We start from the raw sequence: 27,331 nt of genomic DNA on the forward strand, positions 1-27,331 counted from the left end.
GGTTAGACTTACTGGCCTATAATTTCCAGGTTCACTTTTAGAGCCCTTTTTGAATATTGGCACCACATTTGCTATGCGCCAGTCCTGCGGAACAGACCCTGTCGCTATAGAGTCACTAAAAATAAGAAATAATGGTTTATCTATTACATTACTTAGTTCTCTTAGTACTCGTGGGTGTATGCCATCCGGACCTGGAGATTTATCTATTTTAATCTTATTTAGCCGGTTTCGCACCTCTTCTTGGGTTAGATTGGTGACTCTTAATATAGGGTTTTCATTGTTTCTTGGGATTTCACCTAGCATTTCATTTTCCACCGTGAATACCGTGGAGAAGAAGGTGTTTAATATGTTAGCTTTTTCCTCGTCATCTACAACCATTCTTTCCTCACTATTTTTTAAGGGGCCTACATTTTCAGTTTTTATTCTTTTACTATTGATATAGTTGAAGAACAGTTTGGGATTAGTTTTACTCTCCTTAGCAATGTGCTTCTCTGTTTCCTTTTTGGCAGCTTTAATTAGTTTTTTAGATAAAGTATTTTTCTCCCTATAGTTTTGTAGAGCTTCAATGGTGCCATCCTGCTTTAGTAGTGCAAATGCTTTCTTTTTACTGTTAATTGCCTGTCTTACTTCTTTGTTTAGCCACATTGGGTTTTTCCTATTTCTAGTCCTTTTATTCCCACAAGGTATAAACCGCTTACACTGCCTATTTAGGATGTTCTTAAACATTTCCCATTTATTATCTGTATTCTCATTTCTGAGGATATTGTCCCAGTCTACCAGATTAAGGGCATCTCTAAGCTGTTCAAACTTTGCCTTCCTAAAGTTCAGTGTTTTTGTGACTCCCTGACAAGTCCCCCTAGTGAAAGACAGGTGAAACTGCACAATATTGTGGTCGCTATTTCCTAAATGCCCAACCACCTGCAGATTTGTTATTCTGTCAGGTCTATTAGATAGTATTAGGTCTAAAAGTGCTGCTCCTCTGGTTGGATTCTGCACCAATTTTGAAAGATAATTTTTCTTGGTTATTAGCAGAAACCTGTTGCCTTTATGGGTTTCACAGGTTTCTGTTTCCCAGTTAATATCTGGGTAGTTAAAGTCCCCCATAACCAGGACCTCATTATGGGTTGCAGCTTCATCTATTTGCTTTAGAAGTAGACTTTCCATGGTTTCTGTTATATTTGGGGGTTTGTAACAGACCCCAATGAGAATTTTGTTACCATTTTTCCCTCCATGAATTTCGACCCATATGGACTCGACATCCTCATTCCCTTCGCTAATATCCTCCCTTAAAGTGGACTTTAGACAAGACTTTACATAGAGACAAACCCCTCCTCCTCTCCGATTTTTACGATCCTTTCTAAACAGACTGTAACCCTGTAAGTTAACTGCCCAGTCATAGCTTTCATCTAACCATGTCTCGGTTATTCCCACTATGTCAAAGTTACCTGTAGATATTTCTGCTTCTAGTTCTTCCATCTTGTTTGTCAGGCTTCTGGCGTTTGCGAGCATGCAGTTTAGAGGATTTTGTTTTGTTCCAATCTCCTCACTGTGGATTGTTTTAGAAATGTTCTTACCTCCCTTCTGAGTATGTTTTCCTGGGTCGTCTTTGTTCGAGTCTAATGTTTTTCTTCCCGTCCCCTCTTCTGGTGGTGGCACTGATCATACAGCTCTGCGGGGAGGAGGAGGTGGCTCTGATCATACAGCTCTGCGGGGAGGAGGAGGTGGCACTGATCATACAGCTCTGCGGGGAGGAGGTGGTGGCACTGATCATACAGCTCTGCGGGGAGGAGGTGGTGGCACTGATCATACAGCTCTGCGGGGAGGAGGTGGTGGCACTGATTATACAGCTCTGCGGGGAGAGGGTGGTGGCTCTGATCATACAGCTCTGCGGGGAGGAGGTGGTGGCTCTGATCATACAGCTCTGCGGGGTGGAGGTGGTGGCACTGATTATACAGCTCTGCGGGGAGGAAGTGGTGGCTCTGATCATACAGCTCTGCGGGGGAGAAGGTGGTGGCACTGATCATACAGCTCTGCGGGGTGGAGGTGATTTCTCTGATCATACAGCTCTGCAGGGAGGAGTAGGTGGTGGCACTGATGATACAGCTCTGCGGGGAGGAGGTGGTGGCACTGATCATACAGCTCTGCGGGGTGGAGGTGATTTCTCTGATCATACAACTCTGCGGGGAGGAGGAGGTGGCACTGATCATACAGCTCTGCGGGGAGGAGGTGTTGGCACTGATCATACAGCTCTGCGGGGAGGAGGTGGTGGCACTGTTCATACAGCTCTGCGGGGAGGAGGTGGTGGCACTGATTATACAGCTCTGCGGGGAGAGGGTGGTGGCTCTGATCATACAGCTCTGCGGGGAGGAGGTGGTGGCTCTGATCATACAGCTCTGCGGGGTGGAGGTGATTTCTCTGATCATACAGCTCTGCGGGGTGGAGGTGGTGGCACTGATTATACAGCTCTGCGGGGAGGAAGTGGTGGCTCTGATCATACAGCTCTGCGGGGGAGAAGGTGGTGGCACTGATCATACAGCTCTGCGGGGTGGAGGTGATTTCTCTGATCATACAGCTCTGCAGGGAGGAGTAGGTGGTGGCACTGATGATACAGCTCTGCGGGGAGGAGGTGGTGGCACTGATCATACAGCTCTGCGGGGAGGAGGTGGTGGCTCTGATCATACAGCTCTGCGGGGAGGAGGTGGTGGCTCTGATCATGCAGCTCTGCGGGGAGGAGGTGGTGGCACTGATCATACAGCTCTGCGGGGAGGAGGTGGTGGCACTGATCATACAGCTCTGCGGGGAGGAGGAGGTGGCACTGATCATACAGCTCTGCGGGGAGGAGGTGGTGGCACTGATCATACAGCTCTGCGGGGAGGAGGTGGTGGCACTGATCATACAGCTCTGCGGGGAGGAGGAGGTGGCACTGATCATACAGCTCTGCGGGGAGGAAGTGGTGGCACTGATCATACAGCTCTGCGGGGAGGAGGTGGTGGCACTGATCATACAGCTCTGCGGGGAGAAGGTGTTGGCACTGATCATACAGCTCTCCGGGGAGGAGGTGATTTCTCTGATCATACAGCTCTGCAGGGAGGAGGAGGTTATGGCTCTGATCATACAGGTCTGAGGGGAGTCGGTGGTGGCTCTGATCATACAGCTCTGCGGGGAGGAGGTGGTGGCTCTGATCATACAGCTCTGCGGGGAGGAGGTGGTGGTACCGATCATACAGCTGTGCGGGGAGGAGGTGATTTCTCTGATCATACAGCTCTGCAGGGAGGAGGTGGTGTCTCTGATCATACAGCTCTGCGGGGAGGAGGTGGTGGCTCTGATCATACAGCTCTGCGGGGAGGAGGAGGTGGCACTGATCATACAGCTCTGCGGGGAGGAGGTGGTGGCACTGATCATACAGCTCTGCGGGGAGGAGGTGGTGGCACTGATCATACAGCTCTGCGGGGAGGAGGAGGTGGCTCTGATCATACAGCTCTGCGGGGAGGAGGAGGTGGCACTGATCATACAGCTCTGCGGGGAGGAGGTGGTGGCACTGATCATACAGCTCTGCGGGGAGGAGGTGGTGGCACTGATCATACAGCTCTGCGGGGAGGAGGTGGTGGCACTGATTATACAGCTCTGCGGGGAGGAGGTGGTGGCTCTGATCATACAGCTCTGCGGGGAGGAGGAGGTGGCACTGATCATACAGCTCTGCGGGGAGGAGGTGGTGGCACTGATCATACAGCTCTGCGGGGAGGAGGTGGTGGCACTGATCATACAGCTCTGCGGGGAGGAGGAGGTGGCTCTGATCATACAGCTCTGCGGGGAGGAGGAGGTGGCACTGATCATACAGCTCTGCGGGGAGGAGGTGGTGGCACTGATCATACAGCTCTGCGGGGAGGAGGTGGTGGCACTGATCATACAGCTCTGCGGGGAGGAGGTGGTGGCACTGATTATACAGCTCTGCGGGGAGAGGGTGGTGGCTCTGATCATACAGCTCTGCGGGGAGGAGGTGGTGGCTCTGATCATACAGCTCTGCGGGGTGGAGGTGATTTCTCTGATCATACAGCTCTGCGGGGTGGAGGTGGTGGCACTGATTATACAGCTCTGCGGGGAGGAATTGGTGGCTCTGATCATACAGCTCTGCGGGGGAGAAGGTGGTGGCACTGATCATACAGCTCTGCGGGGTGGAGGTGATTTCTCTGATCATACAGCTCTGCGGGGAGGAGGTGGTGGTACTGATCATACAGCTGTGCGGGGAGGAGGTGATTTCTCTGATCATACAGCTCTGCAGGGAAGAGGTGGTGGCTCTGATCATACAGCTCTGCGGGGAGGAGGAGGTGGCACTGATCATACAGCTCTGCGGGGAGGAGGTGGTGGCACTGATCATACAGCTCTGCGGGGAGGAGGTGGTGGCACTGATCATACAGCTCTGCGGGGAGGAGGTGGTGGCACTGATCATACAGCTCTGCGGGGAGGAGGTGGTGGCACTGATCATACAGCTCTGCGGGGAGGAGGTGATTTCTCTGATCATACAGCTCTGCAGGGAGGAGGTGGTGGTACTGATCATACAGCTCTGCGGGGAGGAGGTGGTGGCACTGATCATACAGCTCTGCGGGGAGGAGGTGGTGGCACTGATCATACAGCTCTGCGGGGAGGAGGAGGTGGCTCTGATCATACAGCTCTGCGGGGAGGAGGAGGTGGCACTGATCATACAGCTCTGCGGGGAGGAGGTGGTGGCACTGATCATACAGCTCTGCGGGGAGGAGGTGGTGGCACTGATCATACAGCTCTGCGGGGAGGAGGTGGTGGCACTGATTATACAGCTCTGCGGGGAGAGGGTGGTGGCTCTGATCATACAGCTCTGCGGGGAGGAGGTGGTGGCTCTGATCATACAGCTCTGCGGGGTGGAGGTGATTTCTCTGATCATACAGCTCTGCGGGGTGGAGGTGGTGGCACTGATTATACAGCTCTGCGGGGAGGAAGTGGTGGCTCTGATCATACAGCTCTGCGGGGGAGAAGGTGGTGGCACTGATCATACAGCTCTGCGGGGTGGAGGTGATTTCTCTGATCATACAGCTCTGCAGGGAGGAGAAGGTGGTGGCACTGATGATACAGCTCTGCGGGGAGGAGGTGGTGGCACTGATCATACAGCTCTGCGGGGTGGAGGTGATTTCTCTGATCATACAGCTCTGCAGGGAGGAGTAGGTGGTGGCACTGATGATACAGCTCTGCGGGGAGGAGGTGGTGGCACTGATCATACAGCTCTGCGGGGAGGAGGTGGTGGCTCTGATCATACAGCTCTGCGGGGAGGAGGTGGTGGCTCTGATCATGCAGCTCTGCGGGGAGGAGTTGGTGGCACTGATCATACAGCTGTGCGGGGAGGAGGTGGTGGCACTGATCATACAGCTCTGCGGGGAGGAGGTGGTGGCTCTGATCATACAGCTCTGCGGGGAGGAGGTGGTGGTACTGATCATACAGCTGTGCGGGGAGGAGGTGATTTCTCTGATCATACAGCTCTGCAGGGAAGAGGTGGTGGCTCTGATCATACAGCTCTGCGGGGAGGAGGAGGTGGCACTGATCATACAGCTCTGCGGGGAGGAGGTGGTGGCACTGATCATACAGCTCTGCGGGGAGGAGGTGGTGGCACTGATCATACAGCTCTGCGGGGAGGAGGTGGTGGCACTGATCATACAGCTCTGCGGGGAGGAGGTGGTGGCACTGATCATACAGCTCTGCGGGGAGGAGGTGATTTCTCTGATCATACAGCTCTGCAGGGAGGAGGTGGTGGTACTGATCATACAGCTCTGCGGGGAGGAGGTGGTGGCACTGATCATACAGCTCTGCGGGGAGGAGGTGGTGGCACTGATCATACAGCTCTGCGGGGAGGAGGAGGTGGCTCTGATCATACAGCTCTGCGGGGAGGAGGAGGTGGCACTGATCATACAGCTCTGCGGGGAGGAGGTGGTGGCACTGATCATACAGCTCTGCGGGGAGGAGGTGGTGGCACTGATCATACAGCTCTGCGGGGAGGAGGTGGTGGCACTGATTATACAGCTCTGCGGGGAGAGGGTGGTGGCTCTGATCATACAGCTCTGCGGGGAGGAGGTGGTGGCTCTGATCATACAGCTCTGCGGGGTGGAGGTGATTTCTCTGATCATACAGCTCTGCGGGGTGGAGGTGGTGGCACTGATTATACAGCTCTGCGGGGAGGAAGTGGTGGCTCTGATCATACAGCTCTGCGGGGGAGAAGGTGGTGGCACTGATCATACAGCTCTGCGGGGTGGAGGTGATTTCTCTGATCATACAGCTCTGCAGGGAGGAGGTGGTGGTACTGATCATACAGCTGTGCGGGGAGGAGGTGATTTCTCTGATCATACAGCTCTGCAGGGAGGAGGTGGTGGCACTGATCATACAGCTCTGCGGGGAGGAGGTGGTGGCACTGATCATACAGCTCTGCGGGGAGGAGGTGGTGGCACTGATCATACAGCTCTGCGGGGAGGAGGTGGTGGCACTGATCATACAGCTCTGCGGGGAGGAGGTGATTTCTCTGATCATACAGCTCTGCAGGGAGGAGGTGGTGGCTCTGATCATACAGCTCTGCGGGGAGGAGGAGGTGGCACTGATCATACAGCTCTGCGGGGAGGAGATGGTGGCTCTGATCATACAGCTCTGCGGGGAGGAGGTGGTGGCTCTGATCATACAGCTCTGCGGGGAGGAGGAGGTGGCACTGATCATACAGCTCTGCGGGAAGGAGGTGGTGGCACTGATGATACAGCTCTGCGGGGAGGAAGTGGTGGCACTGATCATACAGCTCTGCGGGGAGGAGGTGGTGGCACTGATCATACAGCTCTGCGGGGAGGAGGTGGTGGCACTGATCATACAGCTCTGCGGGGAGGAGGTGGTGGCACTGATCATACAGCTCTGCGGGGAGGAGGTGGTGGCACTGATCATACAGCTCTGCGGGGAGGAGGTGGTGGCTCTTATAAGAGCCTTTGTGGTAACAGAACAGGGGCTGCAGCTTATTTCTTAGCCGCGGGCTTCTTGGCTTTCGCAGCCTTCTTAGCCGGACTCTTGGCGGGTTTGGCCGCCTTCTTAGCCGGACTCTTCGTCACCTTCTTGGGCTTGGGAGCGGCTTTCGGCTTCTTGGGGCTCTTGGCCGCTTTCTTGGCCGCTGCGGGCTTCTTGGCCGTTTTCGGGCTCTTCTTGGCCGCAGTCGGAGCCTTCTTGGGCTTCTTCGGAGATTTGGCGGCTTTCTTGGCAGCAGCGGGTTTCTTAGGTTTGGCCGCAGCTGCTGGCTTCGTCTTGGCCACTTTGTCCTTCGTCTCCTGCTTCTTGTTCAGCTTGAAGGACCCGGAGGCGCCGCTGCCTTTCACCTGGAGGAGGGCGCCCTTGGTGACCAGAGCCTTGACGGCCAGCTTCAGGCGGCTGTTGTTCTTCTCTACATCGTATCCTCCAGCAGACAGAGCCTTCTTCAGGGCGGCCAGAGACACCCCGCTGCGCTCCTTGGAGGCGGACACGGCTTTCACGATCAGCTCGGAGACGCTGGGGCCGGAGGGTTTATTGCTCTTCTTGGCGGCAGATTTCTTCGGCTGCTTCTTGGATTTGGCGGCCGGTTCTGCGGGAGGGGGAGCGGCGGCTGGCGCGGTCTCTGCCATCATATGCTGCTGACGCAAAATGAAAATATTTCCTGATAGGAAGGAAAACACTGAGGCCGGAGCTGGAGGCGCCTGTTATATGTACAGGCTTACTGCGCACTGATTGGCTGCTGAGCAGCACCGTCCTGAGCTTCTATTGGCTGACACTGGACACAGGCCCCGCCCCCTCCCAGCTGAGTCCGAGTGAAGCTCCGCTCTCCCCTTGTGCTTCCCTGCCCGGGATAAAAGCCCTTTACCGGCTAACACCGGACAGCAGAGCGCGATTCCTCCGTCGCCTCCCCTTCTCCAACATCTCCACCGGCCATTTGTAGCCGTCACTAGCAGAGATGCCGGGAAAGAGCGGAGAGGAAATCCCGGGATCATCGCCGCCGTCCTCCCGATCTGCACATCACTGTGTATCCGGGGAGATAAATCTGCTGCGGGAGCTCGTTCCTCCTATTCCCGGCTCCTGTCACCATCACAGGGATCTTTACTCCTATGTCTATCGCACAGGAAGCTGATTGTACGATGTGGGGACGAGCTGGAGCTGCTGACAACCCAGAAGGGTAACACAGGCGACGGCCTCCGCTGACTGCCACCTCCCTGACCTGTGGTGTCACTGTACCCCGTATGTGCAGAGGATTGGGGGGACACGTGTTCCACACCAGTAGATGATCCACATCGGTGGCTGATTGCAATCACCTGCCTGATATCGTGTCTTACCCAGTGTGAAGCTGTGACCGCTGCGGCATGTCATGGTGCGAAGAGCTCTGATGAGGCGACAGCTGCACACTGCGACTCCCCAACCAAACACATAAACATCTCCGGGGAGAAAACTGAAATATTAATGGATTTATGTGACCCCCACTATTGTGTAAAAGGGGAATATTGGGAGAAAAGCGGAGACACAAAATCCAGCGTCTACACAGAGAACACAGCTGTACATAGTATATATAGTGCACAACATCACATCTGCACAGCCCAGATCAGCAGTGTAATAAGTGTCACTGATACTAGAGGAGAGGGTACAGTATATACAGCAGAGTGTACAGTATATACAGCAGAGTACACAGTATATAGAGCAGAGTGTACAGTATATACAGCAGTGTGCACAGTATATAGAGCCAGTGTGTACAGTACATACAGCAGTGTGTACAGTATATAGAGCAGTGTGTAAAGTATATACAGCAGTGTGTACAATTTATAGACCAGAGTGTACAGTATATAGAGCAGTCTCCCCTCTCTTCTTCTTTCTCTCTCTCTCCCTCTTTCTTAATCTCTATTTCTCTCTCCTCTCTTTCATTATTTCCTTCTCTCATTTCTCTCTTCGCTCTCCTCTCTTTCTCTCTTCTTTTTTCTCTAAATCTTTCTCTCACTCTTACTCTTTCTTCCTTTCTATTTCTCTCTCTCCCTCTCTTTCCCTTGCTTTCTCTTTTTCTTACTTTATATCTATCTCTCTCCTTCTCTCTTTCTTTATCTCTCTTCTCTCTACTTCTCTATCTCTCTCTTTATGTCTTTTTGTCTCTCTCTCTCTCTTTCTCCCTTTCTTTCTCTCTATCTCCTTCTTTCTCATTCTCTCTCTTTCACTTTATCTCTCTCTTTCTCTCTCTCAGGGAGAGATTATCAATCCTTCATGTCAGCAGTGCACCTCTCCAAAATGAGGCAGATGTACTAGATTTTCTAGGCACCGCCATCTGCACGTGGGGTGCTGCTGTAATCCCTGTCATCATCCTCGTTTTTCCTCTCCACGTTTCCATATCCAGCCAAGTGATCGCTGGGCCCAGTATTCTCATCAGCATTGCCGATACTTCGAGCTGTAGCAAAGGAGAAGGCACAAGTGATGATAACCCGCCTCTATGTGCCCTCAAGTGTCTCCGCTGTGGTGCGGGATGATATGCTATGGAAGGTTAATAATCAATAATTGTGTCCATCCTACAGGCTCTGGTGCCCCATGGAATGAAAGGTTTCCCCAGGAGGGCGGTGGTAAAGATGTTTAATGACTTGCTAAGGAATGGTCGCATGCAAAAACTCCAAGACTCGGACACCGTGCTGTCCCAGATTTTGGAGATGACGTGCAGTGACTTGGATTGGGAGGTGAAGGTGAACGCAGTGGACCTGGCACATTCCTATATGTCCCAAACATTGGAGATGGGACCGTCCCTAACGTGCCCTTACACTATAGGGCTGCCATCTAGCAGAAGCTCAGGTTCCATCTCCGACGCTCTGGTTACATGTGAATGAGTCGGGCTTTTTCCGGCCTTATTGACTTGTCTGTGTGACTGTGACCGGCCAGTGGCATTAAAGTTTTGTGAAATCCTTCTTGCTGTGAAGCCCAAACTGTGTAATGGGGACACTGATCCCTCCGAACAGCATGGAAGAGACTGGCTGGAGCACACGATAAAAGAGAAGCAAATGGCAGGCGGGGACGGTGCTGGGGCCGGCAGGGTCGCCCACCAGATTGGGCCACTGGTGTCATACAGAAGATGGATTTGGATAACATAAAATGTCCCCTTCCGAAAAACAGCGATCATGTACACGAAACTCCCCGGTCACTGCTGCAGGACGTCAAAGCAACCTTATGGGGGGAAGAAATGCACGATGCAGATTGCTACTGATGCGGAAGTTTATGGTACTTTTCTGCTGCAGATTTCACTGCGGAAATGCCTTTTGTGCTGTAATTTGTAGTGGATCCAACCTGTGTTTTTCTTTTTTTACTACAGTGCCCTACTGGGACCCAGAAGCCCTTCTGGCCATCCAACTGCTACTCAGGCGCCAATTTCTAAGAAAGATTTATCTCCTCTCTTTCTTTCTCTTTTCTTTCTCTAAATCTTTCTCTCACTCTTACCCTTTTCCCCTTTCTATTTCTCTCTCACCCTCTCTTTCTCTTGCTTTCTCTTTCTCTTTTTTCTCACTTTATCTCTATCTTTCTCTCTCCTTGTCTCTTTCTTCATCTCTATTTCTTCTCTCTCTACTTATCTCCCTCTTTATTTCTCTTTGTCTTTATCTCTCTTTCTTTCTCCTTTGCTTTCTCTCTCTCTCTCCTTCTTTCTCATTCTCTCTCGTTCACTCTCTCTCTCTTTGTCTTTATCTCTCTCTCTCCTTCTCTCTCCCAGGGAGAGATGATCAATCCTTCATGTCAGCAGTGCACCTCTCCAAAATGAGGCAGATGTACTAGATTTTCCAGGCACCGCCATCTGTACGTGCGGTGCTGCTGTAATCCCTGTCATCATCCTCGTTTTTCGTCTCCACGTTTCCATATCCAGCCAAGTGATCGCTGGGCCCAGTATTCTCATCAGCATTGCCGATACTTCGAGCTATAGCTAAGGAGAAGGCACAAGTGATGATAACCCGCCTCTATGTGCCCTCAAGTGTCTCCGCTGTGGTGCGGGATGATGTGCTATGGAAGGTTAATAATCAATAATTGTGTCCTTCCTACAGGCTCTGGTGCTCCATGTAATGAAAGGTTTCCCCAGGAGGGCGGTGGTAAAGATGTTTACTAACTTGCTAAGGAATGGTCGCATGCAAAAACTCCAAGACTCGGACACCGTGCTGTCCCAGATTTTGGAGATGACGTGCAATGACTTGGATTGGGAGGTGAAGGTGAACGCATTGGACCTGGCACATTCCTATATGTCCCACACATTGGAGATGGGACCGTCCCTAACGTGCCCTTACACTATAGGGCTGCCATCTAGCAGAAGCTCAGGTTCCATCTCCGACGCTCTGGTTACATGTGAATGAGTCGGGCTTTTTCCGGCCTTATTGACTTGTCTGTGTGACTGTGACCGGTCAGTGGCATCAAAGGCGTGTGAAATCCTTCTCGCTGTGAAGCACAAACTGTGCAATGGGGACACTGATCCCTCCGAAGAGTATGGAAGAGACTGGCTGGAGCACACGATAAAAGAGAAGCAAATGGCAGGCGGGGACGGTGCTGGGGACCGGCAGGGTCGCCCACCAGAATGGGCCACTGGGGTCATAAAGAAGATGGATTTGGATAACATAAAATGTTCCCTGCCGAAATACAGCGATTATGTACACGAGACTCCCCTGTCACTGCTGCAGGACGTCAAAGCCACCTTATGGGGGGAAGAAATGCACGATGCAGATTGCTACTGATGCGGAAGTTTAAGGGACTTTTCTGCTGCAGATCTCATTGCGGAAATGCCTTTTGTGCTGTGATTTGTAGTGGATCCAACCTGTTTTTTTCCTACAGTGTCCTACTGGGACCCAGAAGCCCTCCTGGCCATCCGACAGCTACTCAGGCCCCAATTTCGAAGAAGCACGTCCTGGTTATAAGAAAGCAAATGCCTTTGGCACTATAGAGGGTGATGTAGTAGGGATTATTTTTCTATTTTGGTTTGCTTCCAGTACAGTTTTCACATTAAATCAGAACAATTAAAGAAAACAAACAAAAAAAAAAAACACGGCACATTAACGTAATTTTGAATTAAAGCATAACATTTTATATAAACAATGCATAAAAATGTGTCTTTCTGGGTTGTGATTGGTACATGAGGTAATGGCATAAATTAACATTCAATCACCTGATGATGATATGATGAAAAATCTCTCCTAATTTCACTTGCTGCTTTCAACCGTGTATTGGGATTAACTGTGGGGGCATCATACATTGTGGAGAGTATGATCCACTCTGATCTGGCATGGTCATGACAATAGTCGGGATACCTGCCGCTACAGGGAAGGAAATTGTATATAATAAAGAAGCTGGAAAAATAATTGCAGAAACTGTACAATGGGCGGGAAATTCAAACTTCCCAACAGTTCTGTGTTCAGCCAATCAGCAGAGGAAGGGAGGAGCTAATGATTCTGTAAGCCCCGCCCCGGATAGCGTCATCTCTCCAGTTCTCTCTCTGGTCCATTCTTCCTCCATATAAAGGAGCAGTCCCTGAGGCTCAGGAATCAGTTTTTGCTCATTGACTGAAGAAAATGTCTGGTCGCGGCAAAGGAGGAAAAGGTCTCGGGAAGGGCGGCGCCAAGCGGCACAGGAAGGTGCTCCGTGATAACATCCAGGGCATCACCAAGCCTGCCATCCGCCGTCTAGCTCGCAGAGGAGGCGTCAAGCGCATCTCCGGCCTCATCTATGAGGAGACTCGCGGTGTCCTGAAAGTCTTCCTGGAGAACGTGATCCGTGACGCCGTCACCTACACCGAGCACGCCAAGAGGAAGACCGTCACCGCCATGGACGTGGTGTACGCGCTCAAGCGCCAGGGCCGCACTCTCTACGGCTTCGGAGGTTAATTGTGTTCTCTTCTGTCCTCACAACCCAAAGGCTCTTTTCAGAGCCACCCACATCTTCTAAGTGAGGGCTGCACCTGACTGCTAGGATCTGATTTCTCTGCTTTGGTGATGTCGCTGTAATGTTAGAACACTCATCGGTGCCAACGTTACGCTCCGAATACTGAATAGTCCCAAGGATATCCTGACGTGGAAAGATTAAACGGCTTACCCGAAGCAGATCCCTCTACAGCTCTAATCAGGGGGGTGTTCAGGGCGGTTTCCAAATGTAGGTTAATATTCTGTCTAGACATTTAATATCCTGTTCTTATTGGGCGCTGATTAGTAGATTTATGGGGGATATATATCCGCACTGGGCCGCAGTGATAATTTCCTGATCAGATCCGTGTACAGGGAATGTGGCTGTAGGAGGCAGCTGGATAGATGGACGCCCTGTGTGTCATCACATAGGGTACGGCGACTCCTATATGATGACCACGTCCTGGACACTAATGTTTCGGGTGGATGGCGCCTCTGAAGACTATTATAACCTCCTCAGAATAATGATGGGCTGTTTGAGGTCTGATAGCCACGGCTGCGCGTTTTGAGGTCCTGTCATGTATTTATATATATCCGGTGTGTGCAGTGTATGGGGGGACACAGGTGTTGGTTCTGTTCCCTACAGCTCCTGTCCTGTATATGTATATACAAAGCGTATACATTGTGTGCAGTGTATGGGGGACACAGCGCTGCCGGGGCCTGGGGTGAAGGTGCCGCATCTGTGGATACTCTGGTAAAGAAAAGATCAGCTGGAAAACGGCACGTAAGGAGTTAAACGGGAGAGGAAAGACGGGCAACAAAATTAATAAAGGGGATGGGAGAACTACAATACCCAGATAGATTAGCGAAATTAGGATTATTTAGTCTAGAAAAAAGACGACTGAGGGGCGATCTAATAACCATGTATAAGTATATAAGGGGACAATACAAATATCTCGCTGAGGATCTGTTTATACCAAGGAAGGTGACGGGCACAAGGGGGCATTCTTTGCGTCTGGAGGAGAGAAGGTTTTTCCACCAACATAGAAGAGGATTCTTTACTGTTAGGGCAGTGAGAATCTGGAATTGCTTGCCTGAGGAGGTGGTGATGGCGAACTCAGTCGAGGGGTTCAAGAGAGGCCTGGATGTCTTCCTGGAGCAGAACAATATTGTATCATACAATTAGGTTCTGTAGAGGGACGTAGATCTGGGGATTTGTTGTGATGGAGTGTGGGCTGAACTGGATGGACAGATGTCTTTTTTCGGCCTTACTAACTATGTTACTATGTACATCACTGAAGGCTGAGCGTTACCAAGGTTTCTCGCTCATTGTCTGATCACAGAATCCGTTGGGGAATTTGAATTCCCCGCTCATAATCTCCGGAGGATTGTTACAGGTCACTGATAGCGACAACCATCCCCCACCCCCTTACTGCGGGACCTGCTAACTACATGTAGACCTCACCGCGGAGTATCAGACACTAAGGAGGGGACATTTCCTGCGAGCTTGGCAGACGACACTCCACCTGAGGGTCTGAGACTTCATGTGGGATTGACCCATTCATCTCCTGTTATTCTGTGGATATGTGCACCAACAATGGCGGCAATGGTGTATGAACTATCAGCCTCATGCGAGGACCCCCGAGATAGGCGGCGCCGGCTCTTGTGGTGACGGTGTGGGTGGCTCTTAGAAGAGCCTTTGGTTTTGTAGAGATTGGCGGCAGCGCTCACTTGCTCTTGCTCGCCTTGCTGCTCTCGGTCTTCTTGGGCAGCAGCACGGCCTGGATGTTGGGCAGGACGCCCCCCTGGGCAATGGTCACCCCACCCAGCAGCCTGTTCAGCTCCTCGTCATTGCGCACCGCCAGCTGCAGGTGACGGGGGATGATGCGGGTCTTCTTGTTGTCCCGGGCAGCATTGCCGGCCAATTCCAGGATCTCAGCGGTCAGATACTCCAGCACAGCGGCCAGATAGACCGGAGCGCCGGCGCCGACTCTCTCAGCGTAGTTGCCCTTGCGGAGAAGCCTGTGCACACGGCCGACTGGGAACTGCAGTCCTGCCCGGGATGAGCGGGTCTTGGCCTTAGCACGGACCTTTCCTCCTTGTTTGCCGCGTCCAGACATGATGCCGATAACTAATGACGGAAAATCGTGTAGAGAAGAGTCTGTGCTGTGTCGCCTTATATAGTCCGTTGCTCCGCCCTCCTCTCCTGTCGTTGGACGGATCTGAAGATGAAAATGGAGAAGAGTATTGGAGATCCACCAATGAGCTACAGAGGGCAGAGCTTATTATTGCTCCTTGCTCAAATGAGTTTCTCACCCAATAGAAAACGTTCGCTTTGGACAGAATAGATAAGGGGTGAAAACAGATATCTGTCCTGGAGCAGAAGGAAATGCAGAAATATTCTGTTGACTTGTTGTTTGCACTTGTTGGACTTGTGTCTTCTATCAGCCATATATTGCACTGACAGTCTGGCGGGTGAGGGGTTAATTCCTGTCAGGAGGAGGCTCCTCACTCACCCGCTTATTATCCTGTGCAGATCCCCTGTGGTGTCCGCGCTTATACTATCACAGCCTGACTGAGACAAGTCTCCTATGTTCTGCCCGGAGCCTGATGTGACGCTGCCGGGTCTCGGGTGGGGGAAGTCGCCGCTTCTGTAAAGCGAGTGTGTAGTGGGGGTCAGCACACACGGACACTGAGGAGTTAAATGGAGGCGGATATTCCTGTATCTGGGATTGGTCGGCGCCTGCGGATGTCTCTCGCTCATTGGCTGATTACAGATCCGTTGCTGGTTTTGAATTCCCCGCTCAGTTTCTGCTCTTTGTCCGTCGGGTTTATTACCGGCCCCTCTGCTGGAGCGGCGATCGCTGAAAATACCGGGTCCTGTCATCCCAGCTGTCTGCCCCCAAACACCTCCGTGTCCTTGACCTGAGTGCACACCATTATCCTTGTTCATGTGATTTTTTGCTTGGTGTAGCACCGGTTTACCAGATGACGTCTGACATCTTCGCATACGACGACGCAACCAGTTCCAGCATCTTATCGCAAGTTTCAAACTCAAGTGAATTCTTGAAAACCCCTCCCCATGAGTTGAGGACGAGGGACTACGAGAAGGAGCGACGAAAATTAATCTCATATGATTTACACTGCATAACTTTGGCAGAACATCATAAACAGGGCAAGATCCCGAGAGGTCTTAGGTGCAACCTGCGCCCAACACTTTTTTCTGAAGATCCCGATTACTGTGACAAATACAAGAGAATACTAAATAAATGTTCTTTAGACATCATTATTCTGACCATTGAATTTCTACAAAAGGCTATTACGGAAACAAAGGACAGTATTAGAGCAATTGAAACACAACTATCTTCTACATTGGCATCCACAGACTCTTACTTTTCGCTGCTCCGGACAGTATTCCCTTCATCGCCTCTGGTTGCCTTGTAAATATTGTACATATTATATTTTATATTTTGGTGTATGTTTATTATTTTGTCTTTTTTGTTCTTATTCGTTTTCTATTACATATAATGTTATGTCACATACAGTTACTTATACTGTTTATTTGCTTTCCTAGTAACCCCATGAATAAGACCCGGGAGGGTCGAAACGTCGGGTTTCTATCTACGAATTATCACAGTGGCAATTGTTGACTTGTTTTCGTGAATAAATCTGGCATATACCTTTTGCATCATACCAGTTTCGAGTGTGCGGTATTTTTTCTTCTACTATTAACTTGACCACACGGTCTGTTTTACCAGCACCTCCGTGTCCTTGACCTGAGTGCACACCATTATCCTTGTTCATGCCCCCAAACACGGGCGGGGATCGGTCGCCATTATTACTCTGGGGAGGTTATAATAACCTTCATAGGCGCCATCCATCCGAAACATTAGTGTCCGGGACGTGGTCATCACATAGGAGTCTCCGTACCCGGTACACAGGGCGTCCATCTATCCAGCTGCCTCAGACAGCCACATTCCCTGTGAATATTCGCTGCCCTATTCACCCCACACGGATCTGATCAGGAGAATATTACTGTACAGCCCATTTCCCTGTAAATCCGTGTTCTATTTATTTTATATATCAATAAGAAGAAACCGCATTTGTGCTGTGATGGGAGTCACCAGTACTTGGGGCATCTTACAGTCAGACTTGTGATCGGATCTCTCTGCACTGCAGTGGTTTTATCTCACGTCATATTAACCCTATGAGATCTATGGCATTCGTTTTACATTATTACATCTAGTGCTAGAGGATCCTATCCTGCAATTGTATTGGGATATTTCTCCCATGATTCGTTGTTCCCCTCCACATTCTCGGAACTTCTACATGTGGGCAAAACAGAATTCATTGTCTTTCCCACATCACACGCAACCCCCCAACGAACCTATCCATTACAGGAAACGGCTGCCCACTCTCCTCAGTCCAAGTTCGCTGCCTCGGGGTAATCCTTGACACTCATCTCTCCTTCAAACCTCATATCCAAGCCCTTTCCACTTCCTGCCGCCTTCAACTCAAAATATTTCAAGGATCTGTAGATTTCTAAACCAAGAATCTGCAAAAACCCTAGTCTATGCCCTCATCATCTCCCGCCTGGACTACTGTAACCTCCTGCTCTGTGGCCTCCCCTCTAACACTCTCGCACCCCTCCTATCTATTCTAAACTCTCCTGCCCGACTAACCAACCTGTCCCCCGCTATTCCCCGGCCTCTCCCCATCCCTTCACTGGCTCCCCATTACCCAGAGACTCCAGTACAAAAGCCTAACCATGACATACAAAGCCATCCACAAAATGTCTCCTTTATACATCTGTGACCTCCTCTCCCGGTACTTTCCTGCAACCTCCGATCCTCACAAGATCTCCTTCTCTACTCCCCTCTTATCTCCTCTTCCCACAATCGCATACAAGATTTCTCTTGCGCATCACCCCTACTCTGGAACCCTCTACCACAACACATCAGACTCTCACCTACCATGGAAACCTTCAAAAAGAGCCTAAAGACCCACCTCTTCCGACAAGCCTACAACCTGCAGTAACCACCACTGATCGACCAGCTCTACCTTCACCTACTGTATCCTCATCCATCCATTGTAGATTGCGAACCCTCGTGGGCAGGGTCCTCTCTCCTCCTGTACCAGTTATGACTTGTATTGTTCAAGATCATTGTACCTGTTATTATGTATACCCCTCCTCACATGTAAAGCGCCATGGAATAAATGGCGCTATAATAATAAATAATAATATTGCCCGAGAGCCGCCAGTCCTGACACTAGATGAAGCGGGGGAGGAAAAGTGATAGAACAGAAGGACGATCAGTAACTGAGCAGGGATCCTGTGACGGCCGATAATGTAACTGCCTGACCTGTGAGATCCTGACACCACAGGGTAATGTTCTAAGCAGGGACACTCCGCAATCTTCTACACATGATCCTACATTTCCCATCACAGACCTCCTGCCTGCAGCCGTAGGACTGATCTGTAATGGGGAGACATGGTGGGATCTGCTGGGAAGGGCAGAATTTGTCTTCCCTGAAATGTCTCTTGTAGGATATGTCCCTGACCAGTATATCGTCTCCATAATACGGATTGTGACGGGAAAGGGACGATCTGATCGTCTCCAGGTCAGACACACGGGAACATCACAGCATGTGGAGAACACGAATCATTCTCTATATCCATGAGAGGAAACCGGAGCGGATACAGCGCCGCTAACCTGGAAATCTGCAGATTCCTGTGTGGGATGTAAGAGACCAATGATCGCTCAACACAAGCAGATTTCCCGATATCGGCCCTGGGACCAGGTGTTATATGAAGACAAAAGACGGAAAAAAGCGGGAACCGTAAACGTGTTACCATTGGAAACATTAGCTCCTCCCTCTGCTGATTGGCTGAACACAGGACGGTTGGGGGTTTGAATTTCCCGCCGCTTCTAAATGTAATGACGTCACTTACACTGTAAAAAGAATCCAGATTAGGCTCTAGATCAACTCCACCACAAATGGCTCCTGTTACCTGAGAAACGAGAGTAATGAACTAATAAACGAGACCCCAGAATGCCGAGATCTGTGCAGCAAGGAGTTAAATAAGAAGTCCCTGAATACACATCAACTCGCTGAGCAATGCCCAGATAATTCCTGAGATTTTCTCACCATCTCCCTCGTCACCAGGCGCAGAGCCCAGGGCGGAGCGAGCAGACACCTCGGGGAGACGGGAGAGGACACCGGAGCAGTGTGGGTGGCTCTTATAGTGAGGCTGTGGGTGGCTCTTATAGTGAGGGTGTAGGTGGCTCTTATAGTGAGGGTGTGGGTGGCTCTTAGAAGAGCCTTTGGGGTGAGGAGCGGAGCACGGAGCCGATCACTTGGCGCTGGTGTACTTGGTGACGGCCTTGGTGCCCTCGGACACGGCGTGCTTGGCCAGCTCTCCGGGCAGCAGCAGGCGCACGGCGGTCTGGATCTCCCGGGAGGTGATGGTGGAGCGCTTGTTGTAGTGAGCCAGGCGGGAGGCTTCCCCTGCGATGCGCTCGAAGATGTCGTTGACGAAGGAGTTCATGATGCCCATGGCCTTGGAGGAGATGCCGGTGTCGGGGTGGACCTGCTTCAGCACCTTGTACACGTAGATGGCGTAGCTCTCCTTCCTGCTCTTCCTCCGCTTCTTGCCGTCCTTCTTCTGAGTCTTAGTCACGGCTTTCTTGGAGCCCTTCTTGGGCGCAGGCGCAGACTTGGCGGGATCAGGCATGATAACAACAAACCGGTCTCAGCACAAGTGAGAAGAATAATGATCCTGCGCCTCCAAGAGCGGCGGAATTTATAGCCCGGCCATGCAGATGAGCACTGCTGTCAGACCGCCGTTCTATTGGGTGATGAAGTCATGTGACCAACGAGAACGTTAGACGCTCCGCCCACTGCAGCTGATTGGTGGTTTCCCAAATCATTGCTTCATCTTTGCAGCGGGGATGCTGTATAGCGCTGTAAAACCCTGTATAATGCTCTATACATCTAAATAGTGCTGTGAAGCTCCATATACCGCAGTGCACCCTCATATAGCGCTGTATGTGTTCATGTTCTATTTACCCTTCATAGTGCTGTTATTCATCTGAATAGTGCAGAGTACCCCCATATACTGCAACCTACTGACAAATGACTGTGCCACATTATGCAGGCAGTTACAGTACAGCGCCCGACATGTTACACTCCGTATAGTGCAGTAATATCTCCAGATGGTGCTGGAAACCCCAGCTAGTCAGCTGTGCCAGGACTGCAAACCCTGTGAATTCAGTGAGATGTTTCGGTAGTAGCCGCACCCAGTTTTCTAGGAAGAGCCGGCTTCCCTCAGGAGCTGTGTCCCCTGTATAAACTGCACTTATCCCTCCTGTGTGTGATCTCAGTAACATGAAGCCGGATCAGTCACTTCAGCCACGAATCTCTGCTCTGTGGTGACCGCAGTACAGTGGAGCACGGATCGTGTATAGTGACCTCTATATACCGCCTGGTGCAGTGTGAACCATCAGTGTGATCAGCGGTGCGGCTCTTAGGAGGAGGATGTGGGGGCTCTTAGAAGAGCCTTTGAGTGTGTGGACAGATGTGGAGGAGCGGAGTTTACAGTCCTGGCACAGCAGACTAGCCGCTTCCTGGATCTACGAGGAAACGGCCATTATCTGTCCCAATCACTGCACAAAGTCCTCCTTCAATAAGGGCTAATTTCCAGCTATCTGCAGATTATTCCGAGGCTGAGTTCTGCGAGCGACACTCAATTTGCACTGACAGTCTGGCGGGTGAGGGGTTAATCCCTGTCAGTGTTTCTCCTCCGCTCCATCTGCACAGGAGGCGGCTCCTCACTCACCCGCGTATTATCCTGTGCAGATCCCCTGTGGTGTCCGCGCTGATCCTATCACAGCCTGACTGAGACAAGTCTCCTATGTTCTGCCCGGAGCCTGATGTGACGCTGCCGGGTTTCGGGTGGGGGAAGTCGCCGCTTCTATAAAGCGAGTGAGTAGTGGGGGTCAGCACACACGGACACTAAGGAGTTAATGGGGGCGGATGTTCCTGTATCTGGGATTGGTCGGCGCCTGTGGATGTCTCTCGCTCATTGGCTGATTACAGATCCGTTGCTGGTTTTGAATTTCCCGCTCAATCGCTTTTCTTTGTCCGTCGGATTATTACCGGCCCCTCTGCTGGAGCGGCGATCGCTGTGTATACCGGTGGGAGCAGCTCTACCCCGCTGATAATACCGGGTCCTGTCCTCCCAACTGTCTGCCCCCAAACACGGGGATCAGTCGCCATTATTATTCTGAGGAGGTTATAATAGTCTTCAGAGGCGACATCCATCCGACACATTAGTGTCCAGGACTTGGTCATCACACAGGAGCCTCCGTACCCGGTACACAGGGCGTCCATCTATCCAGCTGCCTCTTACAGCCACATTCCCTGTACACGGATCTGATCAGGAAATTATCACTGCGGCCCAGTGCGGATATATATCCCCCATGAATCCATGTTATCTTTGTAGGTCAATGAGAAGAAACCGCATCACCCGAAGTCCGCGGTGAAAGACGGGGGAGCAGACACGGCCCCAGTATGTCAGGACCCGGGAGCATACAACTAGCACGTCCGAGGCTGAGGCCGGTACTACAGGCAGCCGCACAGGGGATATTTTGCCCTGCAGAGACGCTGAGCCGGATACTAATCAATCAGCGCCCAATAAGAACAGGATCTTAAATGTCTAGACAGAATATTAACCTACATTTGGAAACCGCCCGGAACCCCCCTGATTAGAGCTGTAGAGAGATCTGCTTCCAATAAGCCTTTCCACGTCAGGATATCCTTCGGAAACTGAATGTGTGGGAATATGGTTAAAGAGACCCTACTCCCAGATCATACACACACGGAATCCGTCGGGTACAAAACAGGATTAGCAAATAGGTCTCACAACCAAAAGCAGCGACAGAACCATCCGCCCAAAAACGGCATCAGAGGACGTTACCGAACTGCGGATCAGGGTCAGAATTACCATTCCCCACAATTATTTGGCCGATGGTAGTTTTCGACTATTCAGTATTCGGAGCGTAAATTCGGCACCGATGAGTGTTCTACTAACATTACAGCGACATCACCACAGCAGAGAAATGAGATCCTAGCAGTCAGGTGCAGCCTCTCACTTAGAAGATGTGGGTGGCTCTGAAAAGAGCCTTTGGGTTGTGAAGACAGAAGAGAACACAATTAACCTCCGAAGCCGTAGAGAGTGCGGCCCTGGCGCTTGAGCGCGTACACCACGTCCATGGCGGTGACGGTCTTCCTCTTGGCGTGCTCGGTGTAGGTGACGGCGTCACGGATCACGTTCTCCAGGAAGACTTTCAGGACACCGCGAGTCTCCTCATAGATGAGGCCGGAGATGCGCTTGACGCCTCCTCTGCGAGCTAGACGGCGGATGGCAGGCTTGGTGATGCCCTGGATGTTATCACGGAGCACCTTCCTGTGCCGTTTGGCGCCGCCCTTCCCGAGACCTTTTCCTCCTTTGCCGCGACCAGACATTTTCTGCAGTTAATGAGCAAATACTGATTCCTGAGCCTCAGGGACTGCACCTTTATATGGAGGGAGAATGGACCAGAGAGAGAACTGCAGAGATGACGCACTTCCGGGACGGGGCTTACAGACTCTACATTAGCTCCTCCCTTTCTCTGCTGATTGGCTAAATACTAAACTGTAGGGAAGTTTGATTTTCCCGCTCATTGCTCAGTTTCTGCAATTATCTTTCCAGCTTCTATTATGTGTAATTTCCTTCCCTTATGATTGAGGGTATCCTAAATATTGTCATTACTGTTCCAGATCATGGTGGATCATATCTTCCACAACAGATGATGCCCCCAGTTACCCTCCACACAGTATGATGCCTCCTACACAGTAAGATACCCACACAGCAGGATGTCCCCACAGTTACTGTGTGGGGGTATAATACCCCCAGTAACTCCCCAAACAGTATGATGCCCTAAGTCCCCCCCCACACACACACACACACACTTTGATGCACCCACAGTTATCCCCTATACAATGTAACATAGTAACATAGTTAGTAAGGCCGAAAAAATACATTTGTCCTTCCAGTTCAGCCTATATTCCATCATAATAAATCCCCAGATCTACGTCCTTCTACAGAACCTAATAATTGTATGATACAATATTGTTCTGCTCCAGGAATACATCCAGGCCTCTCTTGAACCCCTCGACTGAGTTCGCCATCACCACCTCCTCAGGCAAGCAATTCCAGATTCTCACTGCCCTAACAGTAAAGAATCCTCTTCTATGTTGGTGGAAAAACCTTCTCTCTTCCAGACGCAAAGAATGCCCCCTTGTGCCCGTCACCTTCCTTGGTATAAACAGATCCTCAGCGAGATATTTGTATTGTCCCCTTATATACTTATACATGGTTATTAGATCGCCCCGTCTTTTTTCTAGACTAAATAATCCTAATTTCGCTAACCTATCTGGGTATTGTAGTTCTCCCATTCCCTTTATTAATTTTGTTGGCCTCCTTTGTACTCTCTCTAGTTCCATTATATCCTTCCTGTGGATGTGATACCCCCAGAGCGTCCCAACCTCAGCGTAATGCAATGATAGACATTTGTTCATTTTCTGATGAAGAACTTCCATAAATGGAGATTTGGAAGGACGAAAGAAGCAAGTGAAATTAGAAGAGATTTCCCATCATTTAATCACCAGATGATGGTACTTCATTTATGCCGTTACATCATGTACCAATTACAACCCAGAAAGACATTTTTATGCATTTTTTTTTTATATAAAATATCATGCTTTAATGCAAAATTACAGGAACCTGCTCATAATTGTAAAGTACAAATTAGTTTGTTGGTGTTTTTTTTAATTCATTGCTTTAATGTAAAAACTGTACAGGCAGCAAGAGGGTTAAACACCAGTGTAACTGAAAAATAATCCTTACTACATCGCCCTCTATAGTGCCAGAGGCATTTACCTTATACATTCGAGTATAATCTGAGATTTGCAGCCATTTTTTTTAGGCTGAAAGTGCCCCTCTCGTCTTATACTGGAGTCATTGTACCAGGGGGTCGGCGGCTGGCACATCATACTCACCTCATACTGGCGCGGTCTCTGCTTCTCAGATAGTCTCTGGCGCCTGCATCTCTTCCTGTAATGAGTGGTACCACGTGACCACTAAACAAAGTAATGAATACATACGTGGCTCCACTCCCACAGGCGTGGAGCGCATATTCATTACTTTAATGAGCGGTACCATGACGAACACAGGAACAAGTTGCCGGCACCAGAGACCATCGGAGAAGCAGGGACTTGCAGAGACGCTGCCAGGAGGGTGAGTATGACGGGGGAGGGTGAGCCATGCATATTCACCTGTTCCGACGCGTATCCGGGGGAGATTGCTAGTAGAAATTTTGCAATTAGCTCCTAGCTCCTCCCTTTCGTCTGATTGGTTGAGCACAGAACGGTTGGAGATTTTGAATTTTCCACTTATTGTGCTCTTCTTTTCCCGCTTCTCTATTCTTCTCATCTCAGCGTCGCTTAGATCTGTTGGTTATTTTGATTTTTACTTCCATTGTAGTTTCGGTTGTTATTTTCCAGCTTGTTATAAAGTAGAATAAAAAATACATTTTAAGGACACTGATCTACAGATAACTCATCTGATCCCCGGCAGTCACTCATCATTACACGTGGTGCCCGACTGGTGGCCATTACCGGTCACTGCAGAGCAGGGAGCTGTATGTAACCAGACCCCCGGCGACACCAGCCACAGATAAGATGAGAAAACTCAAATATATGATAATTACAACCTAAAGCCGCAAGACTGCAGAGGCGGCACTAGGACCCCATTTACGTCTGCGCTGTACAGAAACCGCGCCTCCACCACCAAAGACCCGGGCTGTGCACAGCGCACACTTTACCCTGTCCTTATAAAACGTCAGTCATGTAATTGATGTCGCACTTTTGGACTTGGTGAGAATAAAGGATGCGCGGAGCGGTAACTGGAATATCGCTGATCACCTACAATATCGGACACAGCAGCCGGCTATTACCTTTCCTGACCGCGCTCCGTATATGGAGAATACGCGCAGAAGAGAGACCGTTCAGGACTCGGCTCATTTGTGGGAGGATTTGGTAGCTCTGAAAAGAGCCTTTGTGTTGTGGTCGCAGCCGGGGCAGATCTAAGCTCTCTCCCCACGGATCCGGCGGGCCAGCTGGATGTCTTTGGGCATGATGGTGACCCTCTTGGCGTGGATGGCGCACAGGTTGGTGTCCTCGAACAACCCCACCAGATAAGCCTCGCTGGCCTCCTGCAGGGCCATGACGGCCGAACTCTGGAAACGCAGATCGGTCTTGAAGTCCTGGGCGATCTCCCTCACCAGGCGCTGGAAGGGAAGCTTACGGATCAGCAGCTCGGTGGATTTCTGATAGCGGCGGATCTCACGGAGAGCGACTGTTCCTGGCCGGTAACGATGCGGCTTCTTCACTCCACCAGTGGCGGGAGCGCTCTTCCTGGCGGCCTTTGTGGCCAGCTGCTTGCGGGGAGCTTTCCCTCCGGTGGATTTACGAGCGGTCTGCTTTGTTCTTGCCATGGCTCCGTACAGACGTGGCGGGCACAGATGTGATGAGAGGAGCGGCGGGAGCAGGGTATTTATGCTCCGGTGCGCGTCCTCATTGGTCTCCGGGAAACACGCCCCCTGCGCTCCACTGGTTCTTTCATGAAAAAAAGAGGCCAATAAGGGTTGATATGTTTGACCAGTCATTGTTATTATTCCCGCCCAGTAACCCCGCCCCCTGAAGTCCCCGCCTCTTTCGTGATGCGTCTGTCCTCAGATCACTCATTTGCCGCTGCTGGAGCAGCTGATGTATCTGCGTTGAAATGTCCCCGTGTATAGCGCTGTACAGTGCAGCTCCCACATTATCGTCAGATCACACAAACCCCCCATCCTGAGACTGCGCCCAGCATCAGTTATATTAAAAACATTACAAGTAGGAAAACCGATCATACAGCTCTGCGGGGAGGAGGTGGTGGCACTGATGATACAGCTCTGCGGGGAGGAGGTGGTGGCACTGATCATACAGCTCTGCGGGGAGGAGGAGGTGGCACTGATCATACAGCTCTGCGGGGAGGAGGTGGTGGCACTGATCATACAGCTCTGCGGGGAGGAGGTGGTGGCACTGATCATACAGCTCTGCGGGGAGGAGGTGGTGGCACTGATCATACAGCTCTGCGGGGAGGAGGTGGTGGCACTGATCATACAGCTCTGCAGGGAGGAGGTGGTGGCACTGATCATACAGCTCTGCGGGGAGAAGGTGTTGGCACTGATCATACAGCTCTGCGGGGAGAAGGTGTTGGCACTGATCATACAGCTCTCCGGGGAGGAGGTGATTTCTCTGATCATACAGCTCTGCAGGGAGGATGAGGTTATGGCTCTGATCATACAGGTCTGAGGGGAGTAGGTGGTGGCTCTGATCATACAGCTCTGCGGGGAGAGGGTGGTGGCACTGATCATACAGCTCTGCGGGGAGGAGGTGATGGCTCTGATCCTACAGCTCTGCGGGGAGAATGTGGTGGCTCTGATCATACAGCTCTGCGGGGAGAAGGTGGTGGCACTGATCATACGGCTCTCCGGGGAGGAGGTGATTTCTCTGATCATACAGCTCTGCAGGGAGGAGGTGGTGGCTCTGATCATACAGCTCTGCGGGGAGGAGGTGGTGGCTCTGATCATACAGCTCTGCGGGGAGGAGGTGGTGGTACTGATCATACAGCTGTGCGGGGAGGAGGTGATTTCTCTGATCATACAGCTCTGCAGGGAGGAGGTGGTGGCACTGATCATACAGCTCTGCGGGGAGGAGGTGGTGGCACTGATCATACAGCTCTGCGGGGAGGAGGTGGTGGCACTGATCATACAGCTCTGCGGGGAGGAGGAGGTGGCTCTGATCATACAGCTCTGCGGGGAGGAGGAGGTGGCACTGATCATACAGCTCTGCGGGGAGGAGGTGGTGGCACTGATCATACAGCTCTGCGGGGAGGAGGTGGTGGCACTGATCATACAGCTCTGCGGGGAGGAGGTGGTGGCACTGATTATACAGCTCTGCGGGGAGAGGGTGGTGGCTCTGATCATACAGCTCTGCGGGGAGGAGGTGGTGGCTCTGATCATACAGCTCTGCGGGGTGGAGGTGATTTCTCTGATCATACAGCTCTGCGGGGTGGAGGTGGTGGCACTGATTATACAGCTCTGCGGGGAGGAAGTGGTGGCTCTGATCATACAGCTCTGCGGGGGAGAAGGTGGTGGCACTGATCATACAGCTCTGCGGGGTGGAGGTGATTTCTCTGATCATACAGCTCTGCAGGGAGGAGTAGGTGGTGGCACTGATGATACAGCTCTGCGGGGAGGAGGTGGTGGCACTGATCATACAGCTCTGCG

At 51.2% G+C, this 27,331-nt stretch overlaps 4 protein-coding genes across 4 annotated transcripts; all 4 read right to left on the reverse strand.

Annotated features, from left to right (window-relative positions):
* Positions 1-6,984: 6,984 nt before the first annotated feature.
* LOC138653673 (histone H1C-like) lies at positions 6,985-7,643 on the reverse strand. Its single transcript, XM_069743278.1, has one exon. It carries the CDS (start codon positions 7,641-7,643, stop codon positions 7,008-7,010), a length of 636 nt encoding a protein of 211 aa, XP_069599379.1. The 3' UTR covers positions 6,985-7,007.
* A 6,980-nt stretch (positions 7,644-14,623) lies between these two features.
* LOC138653718 (histone H2A type 1) lies at positions 14,624-15,055 on the reverse strand. The gene has a single exon (XM_069743334.1). The coding sequence runs from the start codon at positions 15,014-15,016 to the stop codon at positions 14,624-14,626; it is 393 nt and encodes a 130-aa protein (XP_069599435.1). The 5' UTR covers positions 15,017-15,055.
* A 4,196-nt stretch (positions 15,056-19,251) lies between these two features.
* On the reverse strand, positions 19,252-19,632 carry LOC138653696 (histone H2B 1.1-like). The gene has a single exon (XM_069743303.1). It carries the CDS (start codon positions 19,630-19,632, stop codon positions 19,252-19,254), a length of 381 nt encoding a protein of 126 aa, XP_069599404.1.
* A 5,445-nt stretch (positions 19,633-25,077) lies between these two features.
* Positions 25,078-25,495, reverse strand: LOC138653671 (histone H3). The gene has a single exon (XM_069743276.1). It carries the CDS (start codon positions 25,493-25,495, stop codon positions 25,085-25,087), a length of 411 nt encoding a protein of 136 aa, XP_069599377.1. The 3' UTR covers positions 25,078-25,084.
* Positions 25,496-27,331: the final 1,836 nt, after the last annotated feature.

Source organism: Ranitomeya imitator, unplaced genomic scaffold (assembly GCF_032444005.1).
Source record: "Ranitomeya imitator isolate aRanImi1 unplaced genomic scaffold, aRanImi1.pri SCAFFOLD_325, whole genome shotgun sequence".
Lineage (NCBI taxonomy): Eukaryota > Metazoa > Chordata > Amphibia > Anura > Dendrobatidae > Ranitomeya > Ranitomeya imitator.

What these genes read in the sequence shown, in the direction of transcription:
- LOC138653696 (XM_069743303.1), bottom strand. Translation starts at nt 19,632, where the DNA reads ATGCCTGATCCCGCCAAGTCTGCGCCTGCGCCCAAGAAGGGCTCCAAG.
- LOC138653671 (XM_069743276.1), bottom strand. Translation starts at nt 25,495, where the DNA reads ATGGCAAGAACAAAGCAGACCGCTCGTAAATCCACCGGAGGGAAAGCT.
- LOC138653673 (XM_069743278.1), bottom strand. Translation starts at nt 7,643, where the DNA reads ATGGCAGAGACCGCGCCAGCCGCCGCTCCCCCTCCCGCAGAACCGGCC.
- LOC138653718 (XM_069743334.1), bottom strand. Translation starts at nt 15,016, where the DNA reads ATGTCTGGACGCGGCAAACAAGGAGGAAAGGTCCGTGCTAAGGCCAAG.